The sequence below is a fragment of the Elephas maximus genome, chromosome 12, assembly GCF_024166365.1.
Source record: "Elephas maximus indicus isolate mEleMax1 chromosome 12, mEleMax1 primary haplotype, whole genome shotgun sequence".
In the NCBI taxonomy this organism is placed as follows: domain Eukaryota; kingdom Metazoa; phylum Chordata; class Mammalia; order Proboscidea; family Elephantidae; genus Elephas; species Elephas maximus.
In genome coordinates, this window is record NC_064830.1 from 61,682,754 (window position 1) to 61,696,577 (window position 13,824).

Genomic DNA, 13,824 nt, shown 5'->3' on the forward strand with positions numbered 1-13,824 from the left:
GCCAAAGCAGCAGACATCTTCTGTTCTAGCTTGTGCAGAAGGGCTCTCCCTACCCCAAGATCACAGGAAATTACCTACCCCGAGGGCCAGATGATGTCATAGTGTAGCACACAAATCTGATGCATTTTCCGGGCACACTCCTTGCAATCCACAAACCTGGGAGACAAAGGAAAGAGGCGGACATGCTCGCGGCCATGCACAGAGGTGCATGACTGACCAGGAGCTGTGTGCCCTGGCTCTCCTGGTCACTTTTAGTGTGTGTGAGACATGAAGTGGGGGTGGGGGGTGGGTGTCGATTCAGCCATACATGTTAAAAAGGCAGCATGTGACACTTCCTACAGGAAAAGTGGACTCCTCCTTCCTTATACAAATGCCCTCCTCTTCCCTTTGCAGCCAGAAATGAAACAATCTGTTTTTACAAATTGCTACGATAGAGGCTTGACTACATATTTTCAAGACCAATGCCTTCTCTAGGTGCTTTCACATGCTTACATTGACTTAAAGGAAAAAAAGAACAACACTTGCGGTGTTACAAACTCTTGCTCTTCAGTCTGAGATTTTTTAGGATTCCTTGATGGAGTTGCCAGTGGGGTGGAGCTCTGCCAGGGGAGCCACACCACACGTGGGTCTGGGAGCCATTCTGCTCTGAGCTGGGGGTAAAAGGCGCCAAGTGTCGCCCACTGCACACGGCCAGGGCTTTACTCAAGCACATGCTGGAAAAGCACAAGCGGGGGCGGGGTGGCCTGCTTGTCAATGACTGCTGCGGGTGGGGTGAGGGTGGAACCAGTTCAGTGCCCCCTCTGCAGTGCCCCCTCCACGGCAGCACAATGGCTCTGTCATTTTGACACTGCTCTGCCCCGGAACCTTAAATCCCAGAGCAAACCTTCGATTCTCAGCCCACTCCCTTACTTCCATCACACCTCTTGGGAATCTAAAGGGACTAGAAAGTATCAACTGTTCCTCACATGACCTGGGTCAGGCTCCTCCTGGCAAGCCCAGAAGCGGGGCTGTGGACATGATCCACAACCCCAGCATCTGCTCAGTCTCTCGCCCCCTAATCTCTACCCAGCCCTGGCCGTGAAAGCCTTCAACCTGGGATCAACCCAACCACTCGGTTCCTCTGTTCCTGTTCTGCTGGAAAAGAAAAAAAGACACATAGGCTTAACTGCACAAGGTGGCTCCACTGCTACCTCCCCGTCCACTGGGACTCCTAGCACCCTGTTCGGCTGGGCCCTCTCCCTCTGGGCAGCTCTGTCCATTCTCCGTTGGCACAGGAGAATCTAAAAAGTCCGGGTCTACGAGCCCCCAGTTTCTGTGTCCCCTCCAAGCACTCACCATGCTTATTCTCTCCCTCCCAGTCAGAGGAGAAATGGCCCCCGTCCACTAAGGACGGAATTCCAGCCTCCCCCACCTCCTCAGCAGGCCCATCCTTGACCTCCAGCCTCCCCCTGCCTCGCCCCTCTTCCTCCCGTCTAAGTGAAGCTCATGGGAAAGTGTCTGGGTATCCTCAACCCTGACCTTCTTCAGGCACTGAGCTGACTGACCAGGTGTCTTGGAACTGCCCTTTTGAAGAGGACCAGATGCCCTCAGGCTCACGTCCACCACTGGGTCCTCCTCTAACACGCTTTCTCATCAGTACCCCTCTGTTGCTCCCCTAGCACTGTTTCTCTGGTTCTTCTCTGGCCCTCCCTTGTAGGCACCTGCCCAACCTGAACTGGCCCTCCCAGGCTCCATCTGCTGCCAGCCTTCTCTTCCTCTCTACGCAGGCTTCTCAGCGGGGCCTGCTCACCACTAGCACCTGGGGAGCTTGCCTGAGCCCTGCCTGGGAGGTGGGGGTTTGGGGTAATTCTCAGCTGGAACTGAGGGCTGCCGCTGCTGTCAAATGTCCCTGCTGCTGCAGTTCACCTCTGTGGCGCTTTCTGCTCATTATGTTAAAAGCAGACCAAATACCAAATCTCTGACACCAAAAGGGCACTCAGTAAGCAGCAGCTACTACCTGTGGTGACACCTGCAAGTCCTACTTGGACAGGTTCCTGCCTACCCTCCCCATGGCACAGCCTCCTCTGCTGCCAACAGATCCTGCTGTAGTTCAGGCCTCTACTTCTTGCCTCAATTGCTGCTCTGTCTCCTAAGTAGTCTCCCAGCTAGACACTGAAATTTTTTCCTCTTCTGATCAGTTCACCTCACAGATCCAGGGTGATCTTTACACACCAGAAACCAATGATGTCCTTTGAAACCACCTGACCTCACAGAGGATCAAGTTCATACATCGGAGAACGGTAAGAGAGGCCTTCACCAAGTGCCCTCCCCTCGGCCACCTCAGGCACCTTCCACCTCATCCCTGTGGCCCACCACACATCCCCACCCTTCCATCCACTCCAGGCTACCTATCATTTTGTTGAACATCTGTGTTCTTCCACTCCTTCAAGTGGAGAATGCTCTGTCCTCGCCCCATAAGTGCCACCTTCTCTTGGAAGCTGAGCTCCATATGACGCCACTCTGCCCAGAGCACCCTCGGGGCCACCTCTGGGCCCACCCTGTGGCTACTGGCTAGTCACCTGCCAGAAGTCCAGCTAGATCTAGTAAATAGGCCTGGGTGGGAAGTCTGTGGGCGGGGTTACTAGGGCCTGATTCTTGGCTCTGGACATGTCATATCCCACAGTTCTCCAGAACTCAGTACTGCTGGAGTGCATGCTCACAGAGCAGCCCCCGATGGGCTTTACCACAGTGACAGAAAACAACAGGCATTGCCATAATCTAGTGTGGCCCTCAGAACTCAGCTTGAAGACTTGGGAGAGGCCCCCAAACCCAAGGGACTCTGAGGCCCTTTTAAGAGTTATTTCAAAGCAAACTTTGCAAATGCAGACTTTTTATTTACCACTGTAGGAAAAGTAAAGTGTCTGCCAATGGTCTTGGAAACCAGACTATACTGAAGTGGGTCGGAAGAACATACCCTGGGGTTCCCGTTATTCATTTTTAGAAAGTGATTTCTGAGAGGGTTTCCTTCTGAAACTGCCCTTTAAATGATGCTAGCACTAATTCAGACCTTTGGTCTCAGAAGAGTCACACACAATGGCTTCTTAAAGTGATAAGTTATTAGAGAAGTCCTTAACCAAAACATCCACCTTCTCTTATTACTTTCAAACTGTTCAGTAACTAAAGAGGATGTTAGAGAGGCATATATATTTTTGTGTGAGTAAAAAAGAATCCCTACCTAAAATGTAACTTCACACAAGAAATTTCGAAAGTCCCCCATGACCCAATCACAAAGTGTTAACTTCCCCGATTTGAAACTAAGATCTGAGAGTTGGACAGAATTAGCTATATACTCACGGTTCAGGGTCTAAGGTGTCATTTTTCTTCTTTTCAAACTGATCCTTTGAAATTGTCCTTGTTCCAGAAAAAAAAGGAAAAATGTCAACAAAATTATCTGTTGAGCATTAACTATAAGATCTCTGAAATATATTCCAAAACTAGCTTTTTAAAAATTTATTTTCATAACTAGTTCTAAAGATGAAAAGTAAATGGTCACCTAAAATCTCAAGGAGATATAACAACGACGTGAATATAAAATTTAATTGCACAGAAAGAATGACCATTTATTTTTCTCTATCTTCCTTGGAATACCTCCTCCCAACTACCATCAACACTTACTAGAAGAAAAATTTAATTAAGATTAGTCAATATATGATGGCAAAATGGAGTTGAGATTCAAACCTGTTCATCTTCAATCAAATCTACAAAATGGATGGCTGCTGAATTTGACTGATATTGGAGCAACCAATTTGTTTAATCAAAATATTCCCTTAAGCAGCCAGGTCAGCATCCATGTGGGGATGTTTTACCTGCTCTTAAGGGGGTGAACATTTGGGTTTCTACTGTCCTTTTGTCATAATTGTGCATTTGCAAACTGCTTTTGAATCACAGAATTACCTGTGGCTCACCCTCCTTGCTGGGTGCAGAACCCCTGGAGGACAGGGGGCCCAGTCTGGAGAGAGAAGAAAACTGAAAAACACTGGCGGCCCTGGGCAGATTTGGGGGACCAGCAACTTTTTAGGTGTCGCAGGTGTATAAAGGAATTGATCATCCAATTTGAGGACGTGCTTCTTCCTTGCCACATTCTGGCCATTCTACCACTCACAGGTAACTCTATCAGAGGACTTGCATTGGGCAGGGAGAAAAAGATCAATATTCAAGAAAGGAATGAATTAAACTCGTTCCTGTCAATTTTGGAGCTAGTGGACAACAGTCAAACCACCAACAGGAAGAGGGCATATTTACACTTCGGGCCAAAAACTGAGCTTTGAGAGAATACTGGGATCATGTTATTGATCTGCATTCTACTTGCTCAGCAACTTAAAGATAAACTAAACATAAGCACACAAGTCTTGTATACAAGACTTACTTTCTGGTGTTGCCAATTCTGCGAATAAGATTACCTGGTTTCTTAGGTGTAACTGAAAATTTATACTTTCCCCAAATGGAGGTTGACAACCACTAGGGAAGCAAGTCTTTTAAAAGAAGAGACACGTCAAGGTCGGGACAGACCAGTGAACTTCACAGATGGAGGGAAAAACGTGGAGGTGGCATCAGTGTTGAGCTAAATCACTGACGTTTTTAAGTATAAATGAGTGTGCACACACACATTCAAATCAAATGTGTACATAGTTGACATGAAAAGATACACTGCACAGAAGTCGAAACGGCAGTGGGGTTTGCCTTTCAATCGCGGACAGGAGGAAAATAACTCGAGTCCCTCCACCCCCATGAAAAATCACAGGATGGTACTTACGTCTGGGGCTGTGAAGGGTCGTCACCCAGGGTAACATTCTCCCCCTGGATCTCTGTGAAACACTTCTCACAGAAATGATACCTGTCAGCAAGAAGGCCATACTTGGGTGAACTGGTCCATCATAACACACAGCCACCCAAGCAACGAAGCCACCAATCAGAGCAGGGCAGATCACCACGACGAAGGGGGGGCGTTGTTGGTTGATTGATGGGTCAGTGAGCACAATGAGAGGAACAGAGGGCAGGTGGGGAAGGGCAGGATTAGAGAACAGGGGAGGGAACAGATAGCACAGACAGAAAGGTAAGACGCACACACCAAGACAACACGGAGCAGAAAGCCAAGGCAAAGCATCGATTAGCACTCGGTCTCATTGCACACATCACAGGCCATCACCCTAACAATGACAGGGCTGTCCGGCTCTGGGACGCCAATCTTTTCAAGGAGCTGTTAATACCAAAATTGCAGGGAGCCTCAATTTAGGGATTCAAATTTTGTTATTGCTTAGAGAAAATTAAATACAACTCCAGGGTCTGCGATGGAAAAAGATTTACTTTGAACAAAACAGTCTGACAAAAGGCCTAAAAAGGCAATTTAAACTGGAAAAGCTTTAATTTTTCAAAATGGAAAATTTATGCTCGACTGCAATTTAGAAATTTTATTTCTGGCATTAAGCCAGATCTTTAAATGTACGGAAATGCTGAATACCCAGAAATAGTTTGAATTTTCTCCTGTTATTTTTCTCATATCAATCATTCAGTTACTTGGGCTACAATACAAATGAAACCAAACCCATGTTCTAGACAAACATTTAACAGAAATGCAGTCAGGGTCAGAGACTTTCCAGCCATTTATCAATAAGTATAAACAGATAAAAAAAAAAAAAAAAAAAAAGCTGTGATATATTGTATAAACAATAGATGCAAATCCACCAATAATCTTAAGATGTTTAAAGTTCATTCTAGGCTTTGGTTTAGAGTTCTGGTCCTGGGACGGATCAGTCATCAATCTGAGATCCTCAGTAAGGGACTGCTCTGGCTTGATGACAGCCCAAGTTAAGCAAATTTAAAGTGAATTTTTTAAGCACAATCTGCATTTGAGAAATTACCCACTTCCCAATTTTTGGTAAGGTAATACAGAGCCTGGCCTCAAACTATCAAATAATAAGGATTAAAATAACAACTATTAAATGTTTGGAAAGGACACAAATTAAAAAAAAAACACAAAAACAAAAACGCAAGCAAATGCTGCAAAAAACAGGATGGGCACATAAGAATACTGTGAAACTGAACAAGCTGAACAGAGGTGGACTGTACAAGCAGAGGATGAGTATAGTAGCAACGGCAGCATGACCAAATGCAGTTTTAGGGCTCAAACTACACCTATAACGCCGAAAACGATTAGTATTGTCAAAAGACTCAGAGTGCCACACTGAACCAACAAGTGCAAGGCGGAGGCAGCAGAACAGCCCACGCATGCACACGCCCCCGCCCCCCGACACACACGGGGAGAGGCGAGTGGACGCCATCCCGGCCCCCGCTTGGCTGAGTGAGCCTTCCTGACGCTAGCACAGGCCCCGCAAGTTCTACTGCTACCTTCACACACACAGTGAGCATTCGGGATGCGATGTCTCACTGACCAAACAAGTAAATTCAGAGCATACAACTTGAGAGCAAGCACAGCATCTCGAATGCACATCACATTTCACGTTTTATTGAAGAGGAACATGGACAGCTCTCAGCAGGTACTGACTGGGTTAATCGAAGCTTCTTGTTGGACTAGTGTATTTAGGATCAATTCAAGTAATGAATTCTGCCATGATTAAAAACTCTTACCAGGAAAAATCAGATTACCATTACTGTTTTTAATGAAAATATATTTTTTATAATGAACTGTAGTGATATTCTAGCTATTCGCTACTTTGTAAATCATGTTATTAAGGACAATTTCTATATGCAGAAGGGCATTATTATCCCTGGCCAGAAAAAATTTAAGTACAGAAACTGTAAGCCAATTCAGTGGCAACCAGAACAGTATGGAAAAAAAAAAACCCTCCATGCCAAGTATTTCCCTTGTTAAAAAAACCTGGAATTGAGTGTTCCAATTCACTATACAATCGAACACACTGTGGCTGTGAGCTAGCTAAAACAGGTGTGCTGACCATGTTTTTAAATGAAATTGCCACGGTAATTACATGTGAGTCTACAAGGTTTTAAAATCTGGGACAAATTCTTTGCTTTTATTCAGGCAGGACCATCAAGCCTAGAACATCCAGGAAACAAGAATCATAAATCCATCATTTTTCAACAGCAGAAACTGATAGAAAAAAGCACTGATGGTTGAATGCCAGACCCTGGAGTGTTCACAGAAACCTAAACTCTCCATTTGCAACCAATCCTCCAGTCCTGAAAAATCCCAGGATCAGAAATCTGGGAGCGACAGAGTTAATACACTCGATTGCCTGTTCCCAAAGCAATGCCAGAAAAATTGGAGAATCCAACCTATTTATGTTCCAGAATGAGAGAGGGAAGTGCCCCCGGCCTCACTTTACTACTCTTCTGAGAGAGATGAAGACAGCAGGGAGAGAGGGTAGGGGACACCCATCCAGTCAAATTGGTGGAAAGCAACCCTGGCAACCAATGAGGGGCAGATGTTGAAGCCAGACGGCCCCATCTTATCACCTAGTCCACACTTTATTCATCCTGGAAACCCATATGGGTTCAGAAATTCACTCTGAAACCCTGACAGCGTAGACAACACTCCACCTTATTTCAAGGAAGCAGTGTGATGGATATGGAGGAGAAACACTGCACTTAAGCTGATGGTGATGCATGTCTGGGTGTCAACAGCACAATGTCACAGTGTAGTTTGTCTTTAAGGGTAATTTAATGTATGGAGTAAGTTTTCAAATGCAGATTGTTTAAAGTACTGTTTAATATAAAGTAACTGGAAAATCTACAGACCAGTTGTCCCACCATGAGTTACTTTTAAACTTCATAAGTATGGAAACAAGTGAAAATGTAACCATGCACAAGTTTATGTATTAGAGTTTCACTTGTTTAAAGAGTCTGTAGAACTTTCTTTTGTTCTAAGTGCCTAAACAGTTTAGGACTACAAGTGCCAAAGCAATTATTTGTAAGAACATTGTTGTGTTCATAAGTAGTTGAAGTTGAGAATGAAAAGGTAAGCAGCTAAGATTTCTGTCACAGAATTTGGCCACTGCTTTTTGACAATCACATCCTGTTCATTGACTCTTGTGCAGGATCCTAGCAAGCCCTAGGAGGTTCAGTGAGAAGTGGTACATCCCTGCTTTAAAATGTATCATTAAAGACACAGACCCCCATGACTTGTGTTTCCACATTTAAGAAAAATACATGAAGTTCTATAGAAAAATAAAGTCAGATATTTCAGAACTTTCACAATAGTCCTGTGTTTGCACTCCTTCAAGGTTCATGCCTCTGACACAGCAGTAGCGTCTCTGATCCCATCCATTCTATTTCATTTCAATGGCTCTCAAACTTTAACACAGCCAAGCCCAAAGGCAGCCTCCCAGATGGCCCAGGAATGGTGAAGCCAACAACGAAAAGGCCCCAAACACTTTAGAATCATCTGTGAGCCTGCGGGCAGCATCTAGATACCAACATGTACTTCCTTCCAGGCCAAAATACGCTGAGCTGCCTGGTAGCAGGGGTATCGTTAAGTTTTAACCTACCTCTTAATGTTTTATAAAAACTATGTTTTGCTTGGCACATAACGGTTTTCAAAGTGGGTTCCTCTTCATTATTTCACTGTAGATGGACAACACGAGGTTGCCAGAGAGGACATTCCTGTGCCCATGCCATGGGTGAGATGGCTATGCTTAACACGGTAAGAGACATGCTCAAGGTCATGGAGTTAAAACAGTAAATGGAAGAAACTGGGGTCAGAACTTCCAAAAGAATCCCTTGTCACAATAGGAGAAATCCCAGTATGAAGGGGCTGTGATATCATTTCAAACTTTTTAAAAATGCTTCTACTGAAAAAGGGGAAGTTAAGACAAAATTAAACTCCAAATGTTAAAGTATTTTGGACAGGACAGTTGTGCGGGCTGTGATTCCAGTACAGACTTTCTGGGGATGTCCACCTTTCACCTACGCCAGCATTTCATGGTACTGGGAATCGGTGGGCAGGTGAGGCTTAGATGTATTTCTGGAAGCATTTTTGTGTTAACAGTTCTTTTTCAAGAAAATAAATTTTTGATGGGACTTACTCGTTATCTTCAACATGGTTAAGATTTTTTTTTAATTAAAATAAAGAAAAATACTTAAATTTGAAAATTCTAAAAATTCAAAATTAAAGGTCTGTGCAGTATACTTTTGAACCAAATAACAACATACCCTCTATCTATCCTCTTTGAAATACCAGAATATATGTAATTACTATAACCAAACAAGATCAAAATAATCAAAATACCAACCCCTAACATTTCATACTGAACATAAGGAAGAAAAATAGCCATGAAGCACATCTTGGTCACAAAGAGTTCAATAGTTGCTTCATAAGATGGAGGCCATGTTACTGACAGTGATTGAGAGTTATATTGTTGTGGGAAACCAATAACAAAAATGTGATTTTCACTCTCCCTCTACTTAAGATAGGAGAGCTAGTCTTCAGCCATCTTCACATTTCAAGAGAATGGCAAATATTTCTTAAGCATACCCACCACTCACAAAAACCCAAAAGAGCCATCTTGTAACAGAAGAATTATTCTTTAACTCAATCAAAACACCAGAGCTCATTTTGTACTGGGCTACTAACTTAAAATTAAAAAATTAAAAGCACAGACTTTTTTGTGGAGTAGCACTAATCCAAGTCTTTCCATGAGACTGTCCTGGCCAAATTCTCTAGACAAATATTTATGAGCAGAAGAGTATGAATATCTTGAAAAAGGCAATGTCAGCCCTTAAGAATTACTCTTAGCTAAGACCCTTGCTTACATGATTACATTTTACGAAGACCACAGCTTAAGACTGAATGTACCCAATTCAAGTAGTATAGCAAGCAGTCTTAAGCTTACATTTTTATACTAAAAAGGATTTAAAAAAAAAGCCTTAAAATTAAGAAAACGTGGGCTTATCTGAATGACCAAGCAGCACCGAAATAAAGGCACTTTTCATTGTGCCAACGTCAGGAAACAAATGATGCACCCTGGCTACATCAGATAAGCTGCCTTGCCCTAAGAGTGTACTGTGCTCACTCATGTAGAAGACCATGTGATGCTTACCTATTCTGGTAGCTGTAGTAGGCAGCGTCTCGAGGAATTGTACACAACTGCTTCCCGTAGCAGCACAAAGTCTGTGGGGAAAACTCATACTGCAAAACAAAGGAGAAAAATACGAAAAACATATACCATTTACCTTCATGGTTCACTTCTAGTTCACTATGGGGAGTTAAGGTTCAAATAGTAAATGGTATCTTTTAGTATGTATGGATAGTCTTCTGACAATCTCCATGTGCCAGAGCGTGGTGTTGGCTTTACCAGGCCATTATTACAGATGAAGAAATAGCACCGGGCAGCTAGAAACACTAAACTCCAGGCCTCATCCAACAAGCATCCCCGTTATACAGCTTCAGGCAACCAATTGTTTTACAAAAGCCCAGGCTTTGACTGGGCACCCCTTCCCCTTAGGTTCCATCAGAATGTTGAGTCTACATTTATCATTATAAATTATCATTATAATACCCTTTTCGGCTAGATTAATCAAGAAAGTTCACTTTCCAGAAAAAAGTAAAATCGTACCTTGCGTCCACAGCAATATCCAAGGGACTGCATAACAGGGTCAATTTCTTGTTCAAAGACCTCAGCGAGTTTGCTGCAAAACTTATAAACCCGGGATGTCTTCCGATTGTAGAGCCAGGCATTGTTAAACATGAGCCAGACATCGTCCACATATTGCCAGGGCTCCTGGTACTGCCCTGTATCCAGCTTTCGCTTGATGGTGGAAAGGTCCATGGGATTCTTCACAATGTCAAAATAATCCTTAAAAACAAAATAGTCTCTCAATCTAGAGGGTCCCCAAATTCCACATGTCAGCTGTATCTCTGAAAACAGTAAAGTGAAACAGAAACAGAAAATACCAGAACTTTCCTTCCCAATAGTAAGAAGTAGGCAGTGAACAGAAAATCATCTCTGGTTTCCTTCTCTAAAATTGGTAACTGATATTTTCGAATGTGATCAAATTGCCCCAATGGCAAACTAAGATTAAAAATAGTGTTAAGTGAATTGTTTAGTGAAGATTTTTAAAATAAGGATTTTAATCCAACTGAATCACAAGTGTGAACAAATTAATCAGACAATGTTTATTTCTAGAGATTCATTCCTTACCCTAGCAAGCAAAGTGAAACTCCAAGATAAAATCAAAAACGACTACAACAAAACAGAATCTTCTGGGTCACCGAGGCTCTTGCAAGATGACACAGGGATACCAAAGTGAGACGCCCAGATATTTTTATCAATGCTCACCAATTCTTTACATTAATGCCTATAGACAAGGTCTCACACAAAACTGCCACTCATAAGGTGAGGCCACAGAGACCACCAGTATTAAGGGGAGTGGCCCAGACACGTGTCTTCCTCTACCTCTGGGGCACCTCCCGCCATGGACCCTGGAATGTGTTCAAAATTTAAAATAAAAAATTTTTTTTTTAGTAAGATAAAGGTACACTATTTTTTTGACAGAAAACAAATTTTTTATTAGAGGAAAGATCTTCAGAGAAAGGGCGTTATTTTACCCAATTTTCAGAGATAAAGCAATGGATACTCATGAGTCACACTGGAAAAGCTTAAGTGTTGCTACATGTTATGGATTAAACTGTCCCCCAAAAATATGAGTTGTAAAATCTTAACCTCTTATGCCTGTGATTATAATCCCATTTGGAGATGGGCTGCCTTTGTTATGTTAGTAAGAAAGGATTAGTGTAGGGTGTGTCTTGAGTCAGTCTCTTGAGACATAAAAGAGATTAAAAAAGCAAGTGAGAGAAGCAGAAATGGAGTAAAAGGGATGCCAAGACAAATGGAGATATCCAAGGAACCAGGAAATGGAAGCTGAAGAGACAAGGACCTTCCTCCAGACCTGAGAAAGCTTCCCCTAGACTCGGTGCCCTGAATGCAAACTTCTAGCCTCCTAAACTGAGAAAATATACTTGTTTGTTAAAATCATCCACATGTGGTATTTGTTATAGCAATACTAGATGACTACGAAAGAATTCGGTACAGAGAAGTGGGGGTGCTGCTCTAATAAATACCTAAAATGTAGAAGTGGTTTTGGAACTGGGTAATGGGTGGAGACTGGAAGAGTTTTAAAGTACCTACTAGCAGAAGACCAGAGTACCCTGAAGAGACTGTTGGTAGAATTACGGACATCAAATGCAATTCTGGCGAGGGCTCAGGAGGAAGCAAGGAGAGCTATCGAGAAATTATCATCTTCGAGAATACACGTGGCACCAGCAACGGCATGTTGCTAGAAATGTGGATATTAAACATGCCTCTTCAAAAGAAAATGATGAACATGTGACTGGACAATGGAGGAAGGGTGATGCTTTTTATGCAGTGGCAAAACACTTGTCTGAATTATGTTCAAATGTTTGGTGGAAGGTAGAACTTGTAAGGTAGAACTTGTAAGGATGAACCTGGACATCTGGCAAAATCTTAAAGGGACCACGCAGTTTCTCCTCGCCACTTATAGTAAAATGTGAAAGGAAGGAGAAGAACTTAAAAATCAACTGTGCAAAATGAAAACAAAGCTTAGAGATTTGGAAAATTCGGCTGTATAAACTAAGAACACATGTCCTAGAATGTACACCAGGGATATGGCTACACAGTCTTTTGTTAAAGAGATGAAACTTGTGACTGATGGATTTAACCAACTGCACCATAGCAGAAAACCTATCAGCTTAGACTGAAGGGGACAGAGAAAGGATGAAAGGAGAGAATGCTGTCTGCCTCTTGGAATTCTACGGGCAGGAAACAGGCCAAAGGAGCTACATCTGTTGTCTCCAAGAAGAGAGAAGGACCATCCCTGGTGCAGCTTGGAGATAAGCAGAACTGCTGGAAGGAGATAAGGTAGCAGGGTTACCCAAGTTTCAAAGGGTGGAACCACAGCCTGCTGGGTTTCAAAGGGTGGGGCCACAGCCTCCTAGGTTACAAAGAGACCTTCGCCAACTTGGTGCTGGAGCGCGGGCTGCTGTTCACGAGTGCCAGGGGATGGGGCTGCCATGTCCAAGGGGCAGAAGAATGAAGCCTGGCGGGGGCTGAAGGGGTAGTAGGGTCGCCACTTAGATGGACTGTGAGAATGCAGTAGTGGGCCTCCACCCAGAGTACAGAGGGTGTGGCCAAAACCCAGAGTTTGGAGAGCAGGGCCATTGCCCTGATGGTCTCAGAGAACAGAGGATTACTTTCGAGCCTTGAGAGTTAAAGTAAATTGTTCTGCTGAGTTTTGGACTTGTTGGTGCCCGTTATCCCTTCTTTCCCTCCAATTTCTTTCATCTGTAATGGAAATGTCTACCCTGTGCCTGTTCTACCATTGTTCTTTGGAAACAAATTATAGTCTAGATTTCACAGGTTCACAGATGAAGAGGAATTTTGCCCCAGGATGGAATACACCTAAAAAATCTCACCCGTATTTGATTTAGATGATTCAGAAGAGATTTTGGACTTGGAGTTGATTTAATCAAGACTTTTGGGATGATGTGATGGGGTGAGTATGTTTTTCATTTCTCAAGGACACGAATTTTGGGGGAGGAGGGGCAAAGGGTGAAATGTTAGGGATTGAATTGTGTCCCCCAAAAATATGTGTTGCAAATTCTAACCTCTATGCCTGTTATAATCCCATTTTGGGTTGGGATGTCTTTGTTATGTTAATGGACACGATGAGGGTGTGTCTTGAGTTAATCTCTTTTGAGGTATAAAGGGTATTAAACAAGCAAGCAAAAGAAGCAGAGATGAAGGAAGAGACATGCCAAGCCACATGAAGACTGCCAAGGGGCAGAAGCTCCAA

At 43.3% G+C, this 13,824-nt stretch overlaps 1 protein-coding gene across 3 annotated transcripts in view; it reads right to left on the reverse strand.

Moving 5' to 3' along the window:
* CREBBP (CREB binding protein) overlaps positions 1 to 13,824 on the reverse strand; it is a 154,087-nt gene that overhangs the window by 16,622 nt on the left and 123,641 nt on the right. For all 3 annotated transcript variants that reach the window (XM_049903809.1, XM_049903808.1, XM_049903810.1), the window contains 5 exons: positions 10,569 to 10,808; positions 10,053 to 10,141; positions 4,793 to 4,873; positions 3,334 to 3,390; positions 79 to 156 (listed from right to left, as the gene is read on the reverse strand). In XM_049903809.1, coding sequence (XP_049759766.1) covers positions 79 to 156; positions 3,334 to 3,390; positions 4,793 to 4,873; positions 10,053 to 10,141; positions 10,569 to 10,808 — 545 coding nt within the window. The remainder of the gene's footprint in view (positions 1 to 78; positions 157 to 3,333; positions 3,391 to 4,792; positions 4,874 to 10,052; positions 10,142 to 10,568; positions 10,809 to 13,824) is intronic.